Here is a 22678-nt window from a genome sequence, read left to right as displayed (position 1 = left end):
AAAAAGGGAGAAGTGAAATGGTTGACAGTATCTGCTGAGAAAGAAGATTCTCAGATCAGGCTGCTGGAATTCGTATCTCTTTCCTATTCCTTACTGACTATAAGACTCTACACAATTATTTAACCTCTCTGTGCATCAACTTGTTCATCTTTAAAACGAGTATAATAGTGCCTACGTCATGGTATTATTAGGAGAGATAATCAGTGCAACGTATCTGGAATATGGTAAGAGCTCAATAGATTTTGTTTCTTTTTTTTTTTTTCCAAGTGCTACAATGGAGGTTTTTTTTCTTTTTTTTAATAGAGGGAGTCTTGCTCTGTCACCCAGGCTGGAGTGCAATGGCACAATGTCGGCTCACTGCAACCTCCACCTCCCGGGTTCAAGAGATCATCCTGTCTCAGACTCCCGAGTAGCTGGGACTACAGGTGCCCATCACCACACCTAGCTAATTTTTGTATTTTTAGTAGAGACAGGGTTTCACCATATTGGTCAGGTTGGTCTCGAACTCCCGACCTCAGGTGATCCACCCACCTCGGCCTCCCAAAGTGCTGGGATTACAGGCTTGAGCCACTGTGCCCAGCCTACAATAGAGTATTACACAATGAACAATGAAATATGGTAACATTGGGGCCGGGTGCAGTGGTTCATGCCTGTAATGCCAGCACATTGGGAGGCCAAGGCAGGAGAATCACTTGAGGACAGGAGTTCAAGACCTGCCTGGGCAACAAACGAAGACCTTGCCCTATAAAAAAATAAAAATAAAAGAATTAGCTCGTGGTGCATGCCTGTAGTCCCAGATACTCAGGAGACTGAGGTGGGAGGATTGCTTGAGCCCAGGAGTTCCAGGCTGCAGTGAGCTATGATGGCACCACTGCACTACAACCTGGGCAACAGAGTGGGACCCCAGCTCTAAAAGAGAAAAGTAAATGGGCAAATGGTCAGAAAAGCCAATTCATAGAAGAAGGAATACAGATACCCACAAGTAACAGAAAGATAACTTTAGCCTAACTACTAATCAGAAAAATCTATATTAAATATAAACAGCATTTTGTTTACAAAATAAGCAAAACTTTTCTTTTCCTTTCTTTTTTTTTTTTTTAAATTGAGAATGAGACCCAGGGTGGAGACAAATCGAACACTGAAACAGATAAACCTTTATAGAAAACAACACGGCATGTGTACCAAGGGCAGGAAAGTATTAAAACTCTTTATTCTTATCATTTAAAAATTTTTTTTTCGTAGGAAAGCATCAGCAAAAATCAGAGGGATCTATGTGTGAGCGCAATTATTGTGTTATATTTATAGGAGAGAAAAAGTGGCAACTCCCTAAATATTAGAGGAAAGGTTAAATAAATTTTGATATATGCATACTGTATTGTAACAAATATATATCTGTTTTTTGGAAATTACTCAATGGGCACAGGAAGATAGACAACCAAAACACAATCTTTTTGAAGTGGCAGAATCTGCCTCTTGAAGGAAAATAGAAGTTTCCCAGGTGCAGAAAAATGAGGACTTCGATTCCAGGCAGAAGAAGATTCTGTGCAATAGAGGTCAAAAAGCTAAGGACTCTCATGGCCTGGGAAGGTCATCTAATCCAAAGCAGTTAGAGTATAGAGATCCCAGGAGGAAGCAACAAGATGCAAAGTGAAGAAACTAGGCAGCTCCAGGTAGTAAAAGCCTGTACAGGCTGGGCGCAGTGGCTCACGCCTGTAATCCCAGCACTTTGGGAGGCCAAGGCAGGCGGATCACCTGAGGTCAGGAGTTCAAGACCAGCCTGGCCAACATGGTGAAACTCTTTCTTTACTAGAAATACAAAAATTAGCTGGGCATGGTGGTGCGTGCCTGTAATCCCAGCTACTCAGGAGGCTGAGGCAGAAGAATCACTTGAACAATCCGGGAGGTGAAGGTTGCCGTGAGCTGAGATCACAACGTTGCACTCCAGCCTGGGCAACAAGAGCTGTCTCAATAAAAAAAAAAAAAAAAAAAAAAAAAGCTCACACATCAGGCTAATATGTCTGAACTCTTTTTGCAATCACAAACCTTTAGAGCTCATAAGAAGAGGCTTAACACAATTGTTTGACTTTAGAAAGGCACCTTCAGCAGGTAGGAATATCTCATTTTCCTCCTTTGGACATTTAACAAATGGAATTAGATATTTTTAAAAGAAGCTTAAAAATGAATAGCAGGGGTTATCTACCAAGCTCAGTATACTAAGTAGGTGGTTACAAATGCAGCAAGAGGTAGAGTGATTTAAAACACCTCCTCGGGAACTCACAAATATTTGTTGAATCCACTGTTTTCAAAGAAAGGCAATTCCATTATTGCCAAAACCCATGTTTGTTGTTTGGTTTGGATGATTTTCTAACAAAGACTTGCTTCCCCTACTTTGATCTGTTTTTCTCCCCTTCTTGGCTGTTCTGTCCCACTTTTTGAGCCTAGTTTCACCTCTGGTATTTCTCAGTCATATTTCTTTATTCTCGATAGGTTAATCAGCTAACACCTCTGCCGTGTGGTGTCCCAAAACAGCAACCCAGTTAAGCTAAGCCTTTCCTCTTTACTTTCCAATCTTTGAATCATCATTTTGCAAAATGGCAGTAACTGCTTCTAAACAGTGATCAAGGCTTGGAGTGGTTACACCCTGGGTGAAATACAAGTCTCCTTGGCCAAACTTTTATCAGAAGGCGTTGCAGAAACTCATTAAGGCACTTGAGTCAAAGATCCAGGTGAATCATTCTAAACCTCCACCCAGTTCAACTTTCCCTCTGGTAACAATTAATTACATTTTTCCCCTCTCCCACTCCCACCTCCACCAGCACTCAATCACATGTTCCACCTGGCCACACACTCAGTCTGAGTTGCAAACTCACCTGAGGTTCACTTGCTTGGCACTCACGGGAGACAGATAAGAAAGAAAATGTCTATGGCTTGTCTACGTCATGCCTGTCAGCAGGAAAAAAAGTCTCAAAACCTAGCCCTAAGAGTCATGCAGCTTGATCTTAAACAGCACATGCTATACAGCTTCACAGTTTAATGCTCTCATAAGGAGAATGTAAGGAAAATACTTCACCTTATTAATTATTCAAATACTTGTTCTAACTTGCATTATTAGGCCCAGTCTGAATACAGAATTGATGGATCTTAGAAGTGAAAGTATTCACAGAACATGCATGGGCTCTCCAGTTAATGAGACTGGATTTGAATACCTGCCCTCTCACCTATCAGCTGAGTGACCTTAAGCAAGTCCTTCTACTTCGTAGAGCCATGATTCCATCTATTGGGATAAAAATCATGTCAGAGGATAGCCATGTGGATTGATTGTAACAATCTATTCAATGCTAGATAGGACTACCTCTTCCGGAAATAATCATGAAAACAATAAGCAAACAACCTGATAACATTTACCCTTCTAAACATTCTAGCTAAATCAGCTAACTCACTTAATCCTGTCAAAAACCTCATGTGGGGGATACTACCAATATGCCTACTTTACAGATGGGGAAACTGAGACACAAAAAGGTGAATTTCTTCATTCAAGATCATGAAGATGTGAATTGAATAACCTGGATTTAAACCCAGAATCCATCCACGACAGTGCCTTTGAATTTATCCCCGTCTCTCCTTCAAGAATAAGAAGGGGTAAACTGACAGTCTCAAAAATTCAAAGTCATACTGAAGGTCACTAATTGAATTGGAAGCTAGGACCTATAAGCCTAAGTCTGCCAATCCTATTCTAGTGCAATTTCCCTAAGAAACAAAACACAGATGAACAAGAGACAGAATAAAGCACTGAATAAATGCAGACAGTGGGTTTTGAATAATGAATGAGAACGTTTCACTACTGCTCTGTGACCATGAGGAGTCTGTTACAGTGACCAGTTAGCTGCTAATTACTTATTCTGAAATAACCATATCAAGTCCTTACCCTGCTTAAGGATCAAATCTATAATACTCTGGAAAGACCCTATCTCAGGAGCTCTAAAGAAGAGGAAATCATCTTCCGTACTGACACTGTGGCTTATAATTTTTGTTTTTGTTTTGAGAAAGGGTCTCTTCTTTCACCCAGACTGGAGTACGGTGGCACAATCATAGCTCACTGTAGCCTCTACCTCCTGGGCTCAAGCAATCCTCTAGCCTCAGCCTCCTGAGTAGCTGGGACTACAGGTGCATGCCATTATGCCTTTTTAATTTTTTGTAGAGTCAGGGTCTCACAATGTTCCCCAGGCTCATCTCAAACTAATGAGCTCAAGTGATCCTCCTGCCTCAGCCTCCCAAATTCCTGGGATTGCAGGCATGAGCCACTGCATCTGGTCATAGCCCACCCTTTCTTTATGCCATGCTGACGTCATAATTGGAGTTGGCCCCTGCAACACTCTCAAGTAGGCAAGACTAGATTTCGGTGCCATGTCCCACTCTCCCTCCAAGTGTTCCCTACTCCCACTCCCATCCCCACCCCTGCCCTCATCATCCTGGTGAAGTAACGAATCCCTGAAGGTAGAATGACAGGTAATGGAGTTGACATGGCATAGTTCCTGACTAAGCCCCTTAGAGTCACCTCTTAGAAACAGCTGCCTACCAGGTGGATCATGAAGTCAAGAGATCGAGACCACCATGACCAACATGCTGAAATCCTGTCTCTACTAAAAATACAAAAATTAGTTGGGCGTGGTGGCACGCGTCTGTAGTCTCAGCTACTTTGGAGGCTGAGGCATGAGAATGGCTTGAAGGCAGAGGTTGCAGTAAGCCGAGATTGCGCCACTGCACTCCAGCCTGATGACAGAGCGAGACTCTGAAAAAAAGAGAAAAAGAAAGAAACAGCCGCCTACCTCACTTGCCCATGAGACAGCTCATTTCCTTCAGTGTTACTTGTAGACCCAGTCTAAGCCTTCTAAGTCTCCTAGCCTTTAGAGATCATGAATGCATTTACCAAGTCAGGCTTCAATCTCTAAGTTCACAGGGTTCATCCCATGCCCACCTGAATAGTTACACTGGCCACAGGAGCCAGTGAGGATAGAGTCAACTGTAATTGAGGAGATGGACACGAGGACTTGGTATCTCTGCCTTGCCTGCTCCTGACCTGAGCCAAGAGAAGCCAAGGAAACCATTCCGGTTCTGATTAGGGAAGAGGTAATGGAGGTCAAGAAGAGATGCATCTGACTTAGTTGAACAATTCAGTGATGGAGCTACCAGGTGTTAACAAGTGCGATAAGCACCAGTCATAGGAAAAACTTACTGGCATGATACGAACAATTAGTTAACATGTGTGTATGCTCTCACCATGTGCCAGACATTGTTCTGAGCTCCTTACCAGATTATCTCATTTAATATCCTTACTGCAATCCTTTGAAGTTGGTGCTATTACCACCATTTTACAGACGCAGAAACTGAAATGTAAAAAGGTTAAACAACTTTTACCAAGCTTACATAGCAAATGAGAGAGACAGAACACAATCCCAGCAGTCTCCCAGAAGGTAGAATTCCTGAAGATAGAATGACAGGTAATGGAGTTGACATGGCATAGTTCCTGACAAAGCCCCTTGGAGTCACCTCTTAGAAACAACTGCCTACCAGGTGGATCAAGAGGTCAAGAGATCGAGACTACCCTGACCAACATGCTGAAACCCCATCTCTACTAAAAATACAAAGCCTTTCTCCTTAAGTACTTTATTCTCAACAATCAAAAGCAAAGATTGGTAAGCTTTATCTGTGAACAATCAGACAGTAAATGCATTAGGCTTTGCACACGGTATAGTTCCTCTCACAACCACTCAACTCTTCCATTGTAAATCGAAAGCAGCTATCGACAATACTTAATAGGCTTTTCTGTGTTCCAATAAAACTTTATGTTTATATGAGAAAAATGTTTTTACAATTGACTTTCTTCTTTGTATTGTATTTACTTATAAATATGAAAAAATAAAAAACTTTATGTATAAACACTGAAATTTGAATGTCATACCATTTTCACATTTCTTCAAATATTCTTTTAATTTTTTTCAACGATTTAAAAACATACAAACCATTCTTAGCTCACAGTCCCTATGAAAACTGGTGTCAGGCCAGATTAATCCACAAACCATAGTTTGTGACCCTTGATCAAGAGGATTGAAAGAAAATAAAAGCAAAGACATTTGGAGGGAAATATTAATCATAATGTTATCTCTGCCACTTTTACATTGCATTTATATCAACCTGAAAACGAAGCTGTCCATCCTTCCTTTTGATACTGTCTGAACCCACACAGTCCAACTCCAGAACCTGGTTCAAATCTCCCTATTTAGCAAGCTGTGTGGCGTTGGGCAGTTTACTCAACTCTAAGCCACAACTTCCTCTTTACAACAACAGTAGTTATCCAACTTAATTGGTTGTTGTAGGTAATATGGTTTGGCTCTGTGTCCCCACCCAAATCTCATCTCAAATTGTAATCTCCATGTGTCAAGGAAGGGACCTGATGGGAGGTGACTGGGTCATGGGGGCAGTTTTGCCCACGCTGTTATTGTGACAGTGAGTGAGTTCTCATAAGCTCAGATGGTTTTAAAGTATTTGGTAGTTCCCAAACTTGATCTCTTTCTCTCTCCTTCCACCTTGTGGAGAAGATGCCTGCTTCCCCTTTGCCTCCCACCGCAACTGTAAGTTTCCTGAGGCCTCCCTAGCCATGTGGAACTGTGAGTCAATTAAACCTTTTCTGTTTATAAGTTACCCAGTCTCAGGTAGTTCTTTATAGCAATGTAAAAATAGACTAATATAGTAGGCATTAAATTAAATAATAAATGTTAAGCAATTATCACAGCTCCCAAGCAGTATAAATTCCTGATAAATATTAACTCTTTTTACAACTACTATTATTAGCAGTACTAGTCTTATAAACATCATAATCACCCCAGACTTAAAAATCAAAAAGAGTGCATCCACTGGAATGCACCTCTGCAATTTGCTATTGACAAATTCTCTCCCTAGAGGGTGAATTTTAAAGGCCCTCTAAATCTCCTTTCCCCAGTCCCCACTATACTGTCACTCTATCACAACCCAAACATAGCCCCACAGGAAAAAAAAAAGCCACCTTACTCTATGCTCTCACCATTCTAGAAAAAACGTCTCCTATGTGTAGCATCTAACCGAGTTCTTGCTACTTTTCTCAAGCTCACTGTCCTACAATAATCAGATTCATTTTAATCTGCAATTCTGACTGATATTTCACTCACCTGTCTTTAGCTTTCTTGGTGCTTATTTGCAATGCTCATGGATCACAGTGAGAACAAGAAGGTACAAGACCTCTGTAATATACCCTCTCTGAGCAACCACATTGATATCTCATTTAATCAGGCTACATGTGTGTAGAATGCTACTTCGGGTTAGTAGCAAAGGCAACCCATCTCCTGAAGCACGTTGCTTAAACCACTGAGAACAGCTCTCATCGTCGCTGTTAGCCTCATTCTCTAATATTTATTGAATGTTTACTGCATCTCTGGCACCGTTCCTCTAATCGTTTCTGTTATGGCAGCATTTGCTGCTACAGATGAAATGGACAAATAGGATGTTGATGATGACAAGGAAGTTACTGCTATCAATGTGTGGGCCAAGGAAACCATGACTATGCTAAAAGTCATGAGGCTGCCTCATTATCTCTGACTCTGGTCCTTTTCTTCTCAAAAGAAACTTGTGGGCAGGGAGCCTCAGTAAAGTTCACCATTTATCGGCTGGCAAATCAGCTGAGCGTGACCTGGTTATCTGATCCCCTATTTCAGAGGACTGATGGGTTATGTTCTCAGAAGAGCATGACAATTCATCAGGGAAAGGAGAGAGCGGCGGTTCCCCGAAAATGCCTTACTCGTCATTTCAAGGTTTCCATTTCACTGGAACCAAATGTTAGCTCTGGTGGTCTGGGACAGCAAGACAGATCCTGGCCCTTTTTGAGAAAGAAATGGGCTTTTCATAATTTTGAAAGTGTGTTCATATAAAATCAAATAATCGTAGCGTAGATGATTGGAATAATTCAGTATTTCAATGGGAAATGTTTAGAGCAAACCCAGATTATTCAGTGTACATTAACAGACAAATGCCCACCCTCCTCTCCAGGGCTAATCCCATAATTTCAAACATCTTCTCTACAGTTGTTGTGTTAAGAGCTTTTCCTGCTTCCCAAACCAGTTTGTGTGTATGTGTGTGTGTGTGTGCATATATATGTATATATATTATATATGTATATATATTATGTATGTGTGTATATATAATATATGTATATATGTGTATCTGTATATATATACATATGTATATATAATATACACATCTACACATATATATACATACTATATATATACATATATATACACACATATATGACAATTCTGTTGATAAAATATTTTATTTGATTTGTTTTCTAGAACCACAAAATGATTCAATGAATTGAAGACTTGGTAATAAACCTAGTGGCCTAGCCAATGTCTTGATTTGATTGTAAAATTGAGCACCCTAAGGAATGAACAGAGAGATGATTCGACAGAGTTTCATCTCTTTTTTCCCCAGGAGATCAATCTCAGGCAAAAATGCGAAGAATTTACCTCTCACACATTCCCATCTCTAAGCTTCCAATTGTATTGGTCCCTTCTCTCTCCTTTCCTCATAGTTACTTTCTTGGGAGTGGCTTTCATGCGTCCAGATTCCTCTTAGTTAACACAAATGAGATAATGTTGTGGTATGCACTCTTCCTTCCAGTACCGTCTGATATTTTATTGAAAACAACAATAATGATGAACGCAAAGCAGGAAATATCTAATAACAGCATCTTACACATTTATTGCAAGACAGTGGGGATGAAATGTATCATCAGGACTCTTCCAAGGATCTCTCACCTCATACCAGTAGGCCATCTGCTGATTTACTTGGTCTATGTGCATGATGCCATTTGGTTCACAGTCTATTACACAACTTTGGGGTCATAATAGGAGAGATTAGTAAGCACCGTAAAGAAAGCTCTGAAATCTTCCAAGGAATTAATAGATAATTGAAATGCAATTTACCATTCCATGTCAGAAGATATAGGAGGTTTGTGGGAAAGTCTTCTCATTTTCCTTCTCTCTCTCTCTCTCTCTCTGTCTCTCACACACACACACACACAGAGAGAGAGAGAGAAAAAGAGAGACTTTATGAAAGAGTAATTGGAGTAGAGAATACTGGTGCATACAGACAGCAAAGTATGTGTCACTATTTGTTCAGAAACATCCTTGTTCCTCACTTCATTATCAAGAATAGTGTCTAAGAAATGGTTAGCACATAGTAGCCGCTCAATCAATGTTTGTTAAATGACTGAAAGGTGCTTGCATATACCAAGTACTTGAAAGCAGCCTGAAGATCCACTTCTTTGCCCTGGGTGCCTAGTGAATTAGGATCTAAAGAAACTGTCATCCAAAAAGTTTAAGTGTCAGGATACCCAGGTTGTCAACAATGATTTCTTCTGTACATTGCTTTGTGTGTCATATTGGTTCTTATTTCTCCACCTGAAGATAAGTAAATTTTAAAAATATAAGCCTACCCAAGAGAAATGAAAATTCATGTCCACACAGCATGTCCACCTGTACACAATGTTTATAGTGGCTTCATTTGCATTCACCAAAAACTAGAAAAAAAATGTTCCTCATATGCAGAATCAATTAACTAACCATGGTACCTCCCAACACTGCAAGTACACTACGAAAATATGCAACAACATGGATGAACTCAAAAGCATTCCACCAAGTAGAAGAAACCAGAGTTCAAAGGCTGCATATTATACGATGATCTTTATAACCCTTTTGCCAAGGCAGAGCTGTACAGACAGAATTGCCTGTGATTGGGGGCAGGAGGAGACATTGACTAAAAGTGATGGGGGTATTTGGAGGGTGTCATAGACTTGTTCTATGTCTCAATTATGTGTGATGGTTGCTCAACTGTAAACATTTGTGAAAAGTCATGCCAAAGCATGCACTAAAAAGAATGACTTGTAAATTATACCTTAATTTATTCTAACAAAAGGAAAAGTATAACACTTCTCTGCAGCTCAGTAAGGTAGGTATTTTATAGGTATTCAATTTTTTATCTTGTTAAGATCCACGCTTTTTAAAGTTTGGAGCCAGTGAAGGGAGTATCTCCCTTGAAACAGGAGTACTGTGGAAACCTGGTTACCACTGAAGGAACTTCTGTTTGGAGGCATTATTGAGAAGACCGAGAATCTAAGATTTTAATAACTTCTGGATCCCCGAATATTCTAATCCACGGTGATCATACCTGTTACCTGACAATAGTGTTATAAGGATAAATTAGTTAATGTATGCCAAGAACTTTGAAGATGAAAAGGCTCAGACGAGTTTTTGAATGCCACTGTTAGCACTAAGACCAGACTTAATGCAAAAGCATTTTTGAAGCAGGTACCTGGGCAGTTTTTCTATCACTCGGCCTCATTGATTTTCAGCTGGCTTCTACAACAGCTTTAGAACTGTAACAGAGACCTCTTGAAAAAGAAAGGGTCTGTGCAAATGCTATAAAAACCATTGTGAGGTGGTAACTGGGCTAACAGGAAATCTCAAATCAAAGAATAAGAATCTAGAAGTCAATATCTTAGAAGTAAACAGAGCAAACCATATTCCAATGATGGAAACATCTCACCTCGTGGAGTTGATGTGTTTCCAAAATGCACAGCATACAGAGGCTTATTCTACCAAGAGTTTAAGTGGTGAAATAAAGCATCTATCAGTAATCACAACTGAAAGTATGTGATGGTTAAGTTCAGAGTTTATAAATTAAATTATTTTTAAGACAGCCAGGGTCTTCATTGGTGAGGTCTGTAGCTATGGATTGATGCATGCGGATGCCAGCATTTGTGCCTCCTTTTGTAGTAACAACAATTGAACACAGGTAACTGCAATCTGCAGGTCATCCAAACCCCCATGGCATGCTTATCCTCCCACTTGGCTACACTCATTGTTTTGATCTTTATCATTCTTTATTTCCCCATTCTTCTCTGGTTGAGGTTCAAAGCCAAGGAGTTGAAGGAAAAAGGAAGTGAAAAAAGGGTCATGGCTAAGTATGTGGTAGGATACCCTAGCCTTGAGTCACTGAGACTTTCCACTATAAGAGTGCTGCAGATGGCCAGGCGCAGTGGCTCAAGCCTGTAATCCCAGCACTTCAGGAGGCTGAGGCAGGCAGATCATGAGGTCAGGAGATAGAGACTATCCTGGCTAACATGGTAAAACTCCATCTCTATTAAAAATACAAAAAAAAAAAAAACATTAGCCAGGCGTGGTGGCGGGTACCTGTAGTCCAGCTACTTGGGAGGCTGAGGCAGGAGAATGGTGTGAACCCAGGAAGCAGAGGTTGCAGTGAGCCCAGATCATGTACTCCAGCCCGAGGGACAGCAAGACTCCATCTCAAAAAAAAAAAGTGCTGCAGATGAACCTCAGGTACACCGTTTAATTGAAAAAGAAGAGCACAAGAATAATCAATTTTGTCTTCTTAAATGATTAACAAAATCATTGAAAGAATGGGTACGTACACACTTCTGATGGGCAATATGATATAGTGCAAAATTATACTGGACCAAGTATTATGAGACCTGAATTCTGGTCGCAATTCTGCTGTGAAAAAAACTGTTGAGGACATTGGATAAGGCATGTGGTCCTGCTGGAACTCACTTTCTTCATCTGTGAAATGAGGATATTGCCTGAGGTAAGCTCTAAGTTTCTTCCAGCTCAGATTCTATTTTCTTTTTTTAAGGCTTAAACAGCTATTTTTGAATATAGAAATAACTCCAAGATTTGTCTTTCCATTTTCCAATTCATAGAGCAAGATAACAGGAAAGAATACCACTAGTGATACTGCAAATATTAGGTCTGTTCTTATTTAGAAAGGGAGTCTCAGACTGAGCTTAAACTAAACCTGTTATTGAAAGACATTCCTGAGTTTCTGAGTACACTTGGAGAAATAATAAAATGGCAAAGAATAAAAAATCTGTTTGCATAATGGCTGAGGAGACTCTTGCAGGATGATTCTTCCTTGGGGAGAATAGAATCATCGTGAAAGCACACTTAGCCCAATTACAAAGCCTTAGTTTTAGAGGAAAAAGTAATTCTGATACAGCTTGGTGTCTGGTACTTGGATTTCCCTGCCATCTTTGCCCCTGTAAGACTCATAGTCAACCAATGGAATGTAGGATCTCAAGTAGAGAGAGGCATCCCATAGCATTGTGTGGTTTAAGCCCATTGAGAACATAAGTAGATCTGCAGGGGTAGAGAAAGGGCAAGACTTGGTTGAACTGAGTGCCTATTGAACTGAGTGCCATATCCAGGCAGCCAACTGTCACGTTGAAACCCAGCCTTGGTACACAACAGTATACACCGACTTATTCTATCAAGAGTTTAATGGTGAAATAAAGCATCTATAAGTAAGCACAGCTGAAAGTGTGTGCTGGTTAAGTTCAGAGTTTACAAATAAAATTTTTAAGAGGGCCAGGGTCTTCATTGGTGAGGTCTGTAGCTGTAGATTGTAACTGTAGCAGTGCCAGAGACCCAGTGAGCAAGATGTGCCCAGCCAAGGGACAGACTGAAGCTGAATTAAAGTAACCAATCTCCTGACTCCAAGGGAAGGGACACAGATGAGTTATGTTGTGTGTGCAGGTGCAATGTCCCCAGGAACTTCTAGTTATGGGGGGCAAGTGGGGAAGGGGAGAGGAGGTAATTGGTGCAGGGATTTTCTAAGGAAATAGAAATACAATCCAACAAAATTCAGGTTGTAGTTGTGATTTTGTTTTAATTCACAATATTGCCATAAGACTATCAGTTTCACAGAAGAAACCATAGAGAAAAAGCTACAGGCCTTAATCAAATCCACTGTGTAGGTATTGGAAAGAGGGAGGCATGCTTCATGTAAGTAAAGACTTGAAAGAAAATTACAGAATGTCTTTTCTATTTCTCAGATGAAGAAACATTGAATGCTAGCAATTCCCTTGTCTCAATTTAGAACCTAAGGACCCTCTTAACCTTATTCTTTCTCCCCTAATTTTGCCTCTACCCATCTATAGCATCCAATATAATGGCATTTGAATTTTTTTCTCTCTCAAATGGTAAACACAACTTTTTCCCATTCAATTAATATTTGGGGGACCGAGGATTTGGGATAAACTTAGACCCTAAATTCAAAACTATTCTAAATCATCTATTTTGGGGGAAAAAATCAATGACTGCAAAATATAGTTACAGACCTATTTATTATATTTACAGAGTAAAGAATCAGAGAAAACCCACTGTGCTTGCTTAGAAAGAAAATTAAATCATAAAATTAGGATTGTCGTCCATACAGCTGGTGTGTTGTTTTAGAACTGTAGCTTCTGTGTGTGTGTGTGTGAGTGTGTATCTGTGTGTGTGTCTGCGTGTGTATGTGCGTGTGTGTCCCTCTTTTGATCTCTCCACATCCTTCTACCCTCCCATTCTTTTATTCTCCTATATTCTATGTTTCTCTAGGAAAGTCTTTTCCTAATATTACCTGGCCACACTAAAGACAACTTCTCAAAGATTCTGAGGCATCTGCGCGGCCCAGGCTACCTCTTTCATCCCTGCACTAAGTCACCTGGTTGCAAGAAACCCTCTGTCCTCAGGACCTGGAGTAAAAGTGCAACATAAATATTCCCCCTCCTGCAGGGCCATCTGAGATTCCCCCAGCCAGATGTCACCAATCCTTTCTCTCATTCATTCCTTTGTATTTTATTCAATTTTTTTTCCCAACAAATATTTTCAGCCCAGCTGTTTATGAGATGAAATGGAAAGCACTCCATGGTTTTCTTGTGGCTTTCACCATGGTCTATTCTATTGTCCTGGCTGGCCTTTACTGAGGTGCTACTGTGTGCCAAGAACTGGGCTGGGCACTTCATGTACATTCATTTATTCCATCTTCACAACAAATCTGTGAAGCCTGGGTGTTATTCACTTTAAATAGATAAGCAAACAAGCTCAGAAGGATTAAGCAGCACCATAGTAAATAGAAGAGTTGTGTCTGACTCCAACACCTGTTATTTTTCTAGTACATAAAATAGATAACATCAGAGCTACTCTGATTGAAGCAAGATTGCGGAATCCAGAAACCACATAGATTACCATCCCTTACTCCTGAGGAAACTGTGTCCTTTCTGGATTCCACAATTTGAAACAATTTTACTACTATATTCCTTTAATCCCCACATAATTTGAATTTCCTCAAAGACAAGAACAATACCTTAATGATTATACTAATTTCAACAGCACTTTGCCCGGTGCCATGGACATGAAGGGTGCTCAGCAGAGACGAGCTGAATTCCTCAGCACTCCATCACATACAACATTACGCCATAGAACAGCCAGCATCCTCTATGAATTCCCACAGCCACCAAGTCTTACCATTGCTGTCTATGAGCACAAGAAAACTCTCCTTCAGGTAAGATGTTAGCACATATCTTTCTTGGAGTAGGGCTTTACATCATTAGGGATTGCCAGGGGGCAAGTCCCTACAGGAATTTTTGTAATTATTCCAATAAATGGAATGTAGGAAGAGCTCATTTCTACCACTGCTAATTTGTAGTCATCTGGAGGGGCAGTGGGCACATAGTCATGCTCCACTAATACCTATTAGGGAAAGGCAAGCTGGCATAAGAAAAACAGCTATCAGGATAAGACGCAAAGGAAAAATTCTACCTGAATGGTTTTTGGAGTTTGGGAGAGTGTCTGAAGCCAGCTTGTGTAGGGCAGACATCTGGTTTCAGGCAGCACATAATCCAGTTGTTGTCGTGGGGCAGGGTAGACAACATCAGAGACTCTAATCTCCCTGGAGAACACACCCCAGGAATGTGTTGTGAAGATGGTAAGAGGCAGGAGTACAACAAGCTTCTACGAATGAACAAGTTTGGGAAATGTTGCCTCCTACATCTTCTCTTTGACATTCTCAATGCATTTTAAAATTTTTAAGTCCAAGAAGTCTCACCCATATTTACCAAACTTCTTAACCACAGACACCTTTTTCGAGGAACACCAATTGCCACCTTGCAGAACACAGGCTTCCATGGGACTCATTTTGACAACAGTTAAGTAGCAAAATGCCACTCTTTAGTTATGGCTACACTTTTGTCATTGGTCTCAGTCTAGGAACATGGAAGCAGGCAAAGGTCTAGTTGAGGCTTGGTGTGAGGCCAGAGTAATCTAAGACTGGGATGGGCAAACTATGGCCCACAGGCCAAATCCAGGCCGCCTCATGGCGTTATAAATGAAGTTTCATTGGAAAACACCCATGTCCAAGCATACTGACTACATCTATTTCAGTGCTACATTGGCAGAGTTGAGTAGTTGTGACAGAGATCATAAGGCCTGCAAAGCCCTAAAAGAAGTGAATATCTATCCCTATACAGAAAATGTTTGTCACTCTAGGTATCTAGATGTCAGGTCTAGGATATCTCATTGCTATTTAAATCATGTTACACACAAAAAATTGAATTTTAAAAACCATGCTATGAACCTATTGTATCTTCTCTTTCTTCAAACTCTTGCACATATTTATTTTTTGCCATATTTCCAATGTGAGATCCCACACACAAGTACTATGGAAATACTGGCTCTTACAACTCACAGATTTAGCCTAAATAAATGACCCAATTCATATCGTCTTCTTCTCCCTTTTCCTATGTCTACTTTTGTTGAGGTCTTATTCTCCTTATTTCTAGTTAATACCCCTTACTCCCTAAGTCTTTTCAGTTCAAAGGAATATTCTAGAGAAACCTAGTGATTTCCACCAGACCTGACACAAATAAGACCCTTTGCAGTGCCCTCCACCAATATGAAATGTGTGCTCCAAAGCCACTTTCTCGATGTGAGGAGAGAACGGCATGATAACATCAGCCCAATGCTAGCACTACTTGCCCACTCTCTATTTAAATGTGCTGAGGCAAGACTTTAGCAAAATAAATACAAGTTGAATCCTAATGATGTTTTTTTCAATAGATCTCTTGGGACTATCTTTCTGTAGAAGAGAGTCCCAGGACGAGATTATTCGTTTAAGGAAGTACATGTATTTTACTTTCTTTTTCCAATATTCAAAATTAAGCCCCTCCAAATGGCTTACAAACCGAAGTTTATAACCTCAGCCTACACAAGTTCAGTGCAAAAAGATCTACAGCCTGCAGGCAGAGCAAGGAAGCTCTTTAAAGATGAATCATTTTCATAAATGAGTGCAGAGGGAGGTCAGGCCAGGGGACAGGGAAGGTTACGTGTGTGCCTGAGATAAGGCCTCATCCATCCTCCTCTTACTGTCAGGCCTTGATGGGTGAACATTGCCTTGAGCTCCCATAAAACATGTTGTTTGCAGAAAACTTGCAGGTGGTTCATAAAAAAGTCCAAACTGTTACCATGAAATTTATCTCCCACTGTGGGATCTGTTTATAATAGAAACCAAGGATCTCAAATAGAAATTAAGTATCTCAGACTGACTTATATTGGCTGGGAGGATTGAAAAATTCAACCTGCTTTCCAATCATCGCACTAAAAACGTCAGCGTATTTGTATTGATGACATCTTGACAAGATACGAGTATGTTCAAAAGAAAAATAATGTCCTTTGTGTGCACAGTCCTTATCCCTGGGGTAAGAATGGGCTAGGTGAGATTTTATGGGGAGAATTTAATCAGACAACTGAACTCTTCATCACATTTTATTTCTGAAGAGTGTCAAGGATCTGTTATTTACAATTTTTCCATCTGTATGGTCAAAGTGAAAAGGGCATCTCAATTTTTTTAAGTTGTTAGGAGATGTTTATTATCTCAAAGCCAAAAAGAGATTGGAGGCAGCAGTAATATTGGCCATAATTTGAGTTATCTCCATATAGAAATTGAAGGGGGGATTCTGGGCCATTCATGTAGATAATTCAGACCCTAAAGCTTCTAGAACTTGAAATAAAGAGATAAGTGAGGAAGATGCACTAAATTTTGCTTGTCTTTATTTTCCCAGAATTGTGCTTATAATTGACTCAATTTATCACATCACATACACATGCACCTGTATGGTGATGTGAAGTTGCTGAAAAGAGTTGTAGTCATAAATTTTAAACTGATGAATTTAGCATCTACATGGAAGAATATTATGCAGAAAACAATTTATAGAATCTGAGCATGTTCTAGCTGGAGGGACCTTGGATAGGACATAGCTCAGGATCTCAACCCCCAACCACAGACAAGAAAGACAAAAGTCTGCAAAAATAAGGAGGACTCACAAGTGCTTCTTCTACTGTGACAATAGTTGTGATCCAGTTCTTCATTCCACCAGAACTTCTCTTCTCTATTCCTTCTCACCAGGGTGGATGTGTAAGGTCAGGGTACAACATGGGCTGAGAAGCACTGTATCTAATCCAATACCTTCAATTTAAATGAGACCTGGCTTTAAAAAATAGTGACAAGTCAGAGATGTCCCACTTCAGTACCTTCTTTATCCTACTTTATACCTGCCTCCAATCCTGCACCTCAGACACCCAAGCCATTCTTGGAGGAATCACTGTGGCCTTCCCTCATAAAAGGTCCTGTGTGCTCTACCCAAAAAGTATTCAACTCCTCCTCATTTAAGTTAAAATTAGCACTTTATGTCCATGCTCTCTTCCCCTCTCTCACTGTCAAGAAAAAATGTGAAATGGTTTGACTCAGTGTCCCCACCCACATTTCATCTCTAATTGTAATCCCCAGTGTTGGAGGAGGGACCTGGTGGGAAGTCACTGGGTCATGGGGGCAGTTTCTAATGGTCTAGCACCATCCCCCTAGTACTGTCTGGTGATGGAGTTCTCAAGAAATCTGGTTGTTTAAAAGGTGTAGCATTAGCCAACAATGGGCACACACAGAAAAAGGTGCGGAGCACCTCTCCTCATTCCTCTCTTCCTCCTGCTCTGGCATGTGAAGTGCCAACTTCCCCTTCACCTTCTGCCATGACTGAAGCTGGGCAGATGCTACCGTGCTTCTTGTACAGCCTGCAGAACCATGAGCCAATTAAACCTTTTTTCTTTGTAAATTACCCAGTCTCAGGTATTTCTTTACAGCAGTGTGAGAACAGACTAAGACAAGACGTCTAAGGACTGAATAGTTCTAAGACTTAATGTTGCCCTGTTTGTGATAATAGCAAGTCAAAGTGGGTAGATAATTCCAGTCAAGTATGTTGTTCGAAAAGAATGGATTTATAACAATGGAGTTTTAGGCATCATGAAAAGCAGAAGAAGAGTATATTTGGAAATAAGGTGGTGTTATGGACTGAATGTTTGTGACCTCCCCCCCCAAAATTCATATGTTGAACCCCTAGCCTCCCTAATGGGAGGGTATTAGGAGGTGGGACCTTTGGAAGGTAATTAGGTCATGAGAGTGGAGGCCTCATGATGGGATTGGTGTCCTTATAAGATGAGATACCAGACAGCTTGGCCCTTCTCTCTGCTCTCCACCATATGAGGATACAGCAAGAAGGCAGCCATCTGCAAACCAGGAAGAGGGCCCTTGCTAGATGCAGGATCTGCCAGCACTTTGATTATGGATTTCCAGGCTCCACAACTGTGAGAAATAAACATTTGTTGTTTAGCCCTCCAAGTTTAGGGTAATCTGATATAGCAGCACTAACTGACTTAGGGAGCTTCTCAGCACTTTAGGGACCCATTTACATATATAGCTTTCCACATATTTTTGTCAGTTCTTGTTTTATATTTCAGGTGTTGAAGTTAAGTAGTAGCTTACAATTTAAAATATTGGGTCGGAGGAATTTAGCAAATGTTATGCCCCTACGGTTATTTTATTAATATTCTCTGAAGTAGACAGCTTGAATATAAATAATATGCTAAGAGGCATTGTCTATACTATTGGACCATTGTTATTTGCAGTTTTAAATCATGAAATAGAAATGACTTCATCTGCCCTTAGTCTTCTCTACTGTTCTAGCAGGATTCTATGATGACTCAGACAAGTGAACTACTATCTTAATCCCAAAGACTTCAATGAAAAGATTCACCCCCCCGTCTTTTCCTCTCATTTCAATGTTTAATATCATTTGCCATCACAAATGCTTTCCAATCTAAACCCTTCCCATGACAAGGTTTTAATAGTTACTAAGCACCACAGAAGGCCTTGATGTACTCATTTAATAAACAAAAATCACCTGAGCAATTTCAACATCTAAACAGTATATTAAATAGTAGAGATAAGGTGTCTCATGCATGCAGCCTACAATCAAACAAAGAAATGAAAAGGCAAATGTAACTACTCTTGTAAGTCATGGTATATATAATAGTTAAAACTTACATAATGCTGATTATCATAACAAAAACTACTATGCGAAAAAGTTTACTAAAAATAACTAATTTACTCCTACAACACTATAGAGTGTTATTATCCCTATTTTATAGATGAGAAAACTAAGACTTAGGTTAAGTTACTTACTCAAGGACACAGAAAGTGGAAGAGCTGAGAGTTTATCAATTAAGTGAAATTTTAAGTTTTCTAAACTATCTTCAATATTTCTCACTTCCATGACCTCATAGAACCAATAGCCGTTATTTAAAAGAAAAGAAATCTATTCTACATGTAAATGTGCCAAGCAAGTGTCTCCATTTGTTATCAAACTATCTTGGTCTTAGCTCAACTTCCAAAATGATAGTTTTTGAAAAATAAAATTAAGAAGATCACTAAACTGGATTATAGTACCACTATACCAAGCACCTTGGTGTTTTGCCAATTAAGATTTAGTGTTGAATTGTTAATATACTAATCTTCTTTGACCTAAAACAAAACCATCAAAAAAAAAAAAAAAAAAGAATCTCAAAAAATACTCTTTCCTGCTCAACCCAATGTGCCATGAGTTATATTTCCTCCCATGGTCACCAGTAGGCACCAGACCTAACATTCCTGAAATTTTTTGTTCATTTAGAATTATTTGGATAAAATTGGTTTAAGCGACTCTTTGTGCCCCTTTACTTACCATTCTCCAGGCTTTTGTTGAACACCAATTATTCAGTGCAAAGCAGAGTAGAAAATAGAGGAATAAGCCCTATACCTACCTTGCCCTCAAACTGTTGTATAGTCAATAAAGGAGATAAGATATATACATAAATAAAAAAGGATAAAGTAAAAAGTGGAAGTGCCTGTAAGAGAATAAAACTTCCAATATGGAGAGGATCAAATGAGGCTGCGTGGGAAAGAGGCTTTTGAGTTAGACCTTGGAAGTGAAAAAAAAAAAAAAAAGAATGCACATTCTATTAAAGTTTAAGAAAGCAAAGAGAATATTTGATGTACAGAGAGAACAAAAAGCTGTTTGATTTAACCAAAAAGGTACATTGTATAAGATCTTATGACTGTCACACAAAGGCATTTGAATTTCGTTTTCTTAGAGGACGGACTTCGTGAAGGGATTTTTAACAGGAGGGGCAAACATTAAAGTTTTGGTTTAGTATGATTGGTTCATCCCGAGCCAGCTCTCAACACTTCTTGGAACAAGAACATATTCAATTCATATCTGAAGACTTGTTTAGTGTATACAGGTTGCTGAGAGGAGAGACTGTTAGGGCAATTCAAGTGATATTTTATTAGAGCCTAAACTAGGAAGCAGAAGTGCAGAGGAGTAACAGATGAGAATAATTTTGTAAAGACACAGTTGATATAATTTGACATCAGATATCAAGATGATGGAGAGGAATGGGAAAGAATAAAATATAAATTCACCACTATCATGAGGATAGTAGTAACATTATTCAAAGTATGAAATATTAGATATATTATTTCTAATTACTCGATGAATTTGTAAATATTGTTCTTAACCTTCTTGATCACAATTTGCACACACATTCCACCTGTAATAAAACATCATATGATACAATGAGCTGAAATAGAGGCAAAGATGGCAGGATATGTTTTGCCAAGGACATTTTTACAAAATCAGTATTAAAATTCTCCAGTGGTTAAGAATAATGATTTGTAGAATGAGGTAGAGAAAAAGCTGACAGAGCTATCAGCTTATTATTCAGAAAAGTCACTTTGCTTTAGCAAGTTGCAATCATGCTATTGAGAAAAAATAAACCAAAAAAAGTAAAAAAGATTGTTAAAACAATATAAGAAGATTGGGTAATTAGACTTAATTCTAGCCTAAGAATCATATATTCTAGAAGAATGTGGGAAATATAATTTCAAACAAAGATAACCTAGTCAAGATGGAATAAAGGCATTCAAATTTCCTTCTCACCTAAAACAATAAAAAACTTGACAAAATATATGAAATAATGTTCTGTGAGCCCTTGGATATAGGAAAATAAAGGGCAATTATTATTAAAATATGGGGAACAAATAAAACGAGCCTTAAAATTGTCCAAGCTTACTTCCTCGAGAGAGTTTGCAGGCCACAGTGGAGTGAAGGGTAACTCAGATCAAATTTGGCATATTCCATGAGTTGTGAAGATGGAATTGAGGGGAGTCAAGGCAGCTAGTATTTGAAGGATAAAGCATCAAATAGGAGACAGCTACACATAGAGCGAATGCCAGGATCTACAGTGTTCCCCTCTGACATTCAACTTAGTTCTGATCAGCTTATGCACGTGAAGTCCAGGAAAAGAACCACCTGAAAGGATCAGGAAGTCACAGTGCCTGGCACTCACCCAAGGCTGGGAATAGCATCTATTTCCAAGAGCCAGATTGGAAAGCCTCGAGATTCACAGGGCCCTCAGTAGAGTACACAAATCGATCTTTCCTCAGTAGTGGAGAAGAATTGGTCCTAGAGTAAGCACTGCTCCAGTTCACCTACCAAATCTGAAAAACAAGACCCAAAAAGGATCGAACTGTTTCCAAGTAACTTGTCTACATCCCAGAACAAAGCTTAAGAATACCCCTAGAAAAGAAAAATATCCAACACCTAATAAGGTGAGATTCACAATGTCTGGCATTCAATCAAAAAGTATCAGGCATGCAAAGAACACAGGAAAAAGCCATTAATCAGACCAATAACAGACAAAGATATTAAAACTAGTAGCCAACAAGCACATTAAAACCATTGTTACAGATCAATTTCAGTTCGTTCCAAAAGTTAAATAGAAAGGTGAACAGTACAGAAAAGACTCAAGGCCAACTACTAAAAATGAAAAATCAATGTGTGTGAAAAGGAAATCTCACTAGATGGGATTAATGGCAGATTAGATATTATGGAAGAAAAAAGTAATAAACTCTGCAACATAACAATAGAAACTGTCCAAAATAAAACATAGAGAAAAAAGAATTTAAAAAAAAAGATGTATCACTGAGCTATGAGAAAATTTCAAGCAATCAAATATATATATATATCCTATATGTAATTGGAGTCTCCAAAAGAGAAGAAGGGGAAGAAAATTAATTGAAGAAATAATGGCTGAAATTTTTGCACATTTAATGAAAACTATAAACCCATAGATTGAAGAAGGTTAACAAATCCCAGATATTAGGAGCATGTAGAAAACCACACCAAGGCACATGTATCAAACTGTTCAAAACCAGCACTAAAGAGAAAACCTTTAAAACAGCCAGAGGAAAAAAAGACACATTACATACAAAAAAAAACAAAAAAACAAAAAAACAAAAAAAAAAAAACCAAAGATACAGGTGGCAGCAGATTTCTTCTCAGAAGCAATCCAGGTAAGAAGACACACTTTGAAATATTGAAAGA

The 22678-nt window shown here is 39.3% G+C and overlaps 1 protein-coding gene across 1 annotated transcript in view; it reads left to right on the top strand.

Annotated features, from left to right (window-relative positions):
* Positions 1 to 14277: 14277 nt before the first annotated feature.
* The window catches only part of LOC129048407 (keratin, type II cytoskeletal 8-like), a 42093-nt gene continuing 33692 nt past the window's right edge, over positions 14278 to 22678 (top strand). The window contains 1 exon segment of the mRNA XM_054523120.1: positions 14278 to 14433. Within this exon segment, the coding sequence (XP_054379095.1) occupies positions 14278 to 14433 (156 nt within the window).

The sequence above is a fragment of the Pongo abelii genome, chromosome 8, assembly GCF_028885655.2.
Source record: "Pongo abelii isolate AG06213 chromosome 8, NHGRI_mPonAbe1-v2.0_pri, whole genome shotgun sequence".
Lineage (NCBI taxonomy): Eukaryota > Metazoa > Chordata > Mammalia > Primates > Hominidae > Pongo > Pongo abelii.
This window is presented reverse-complemented; position numbering and strand designations above follow the sequence as displayed.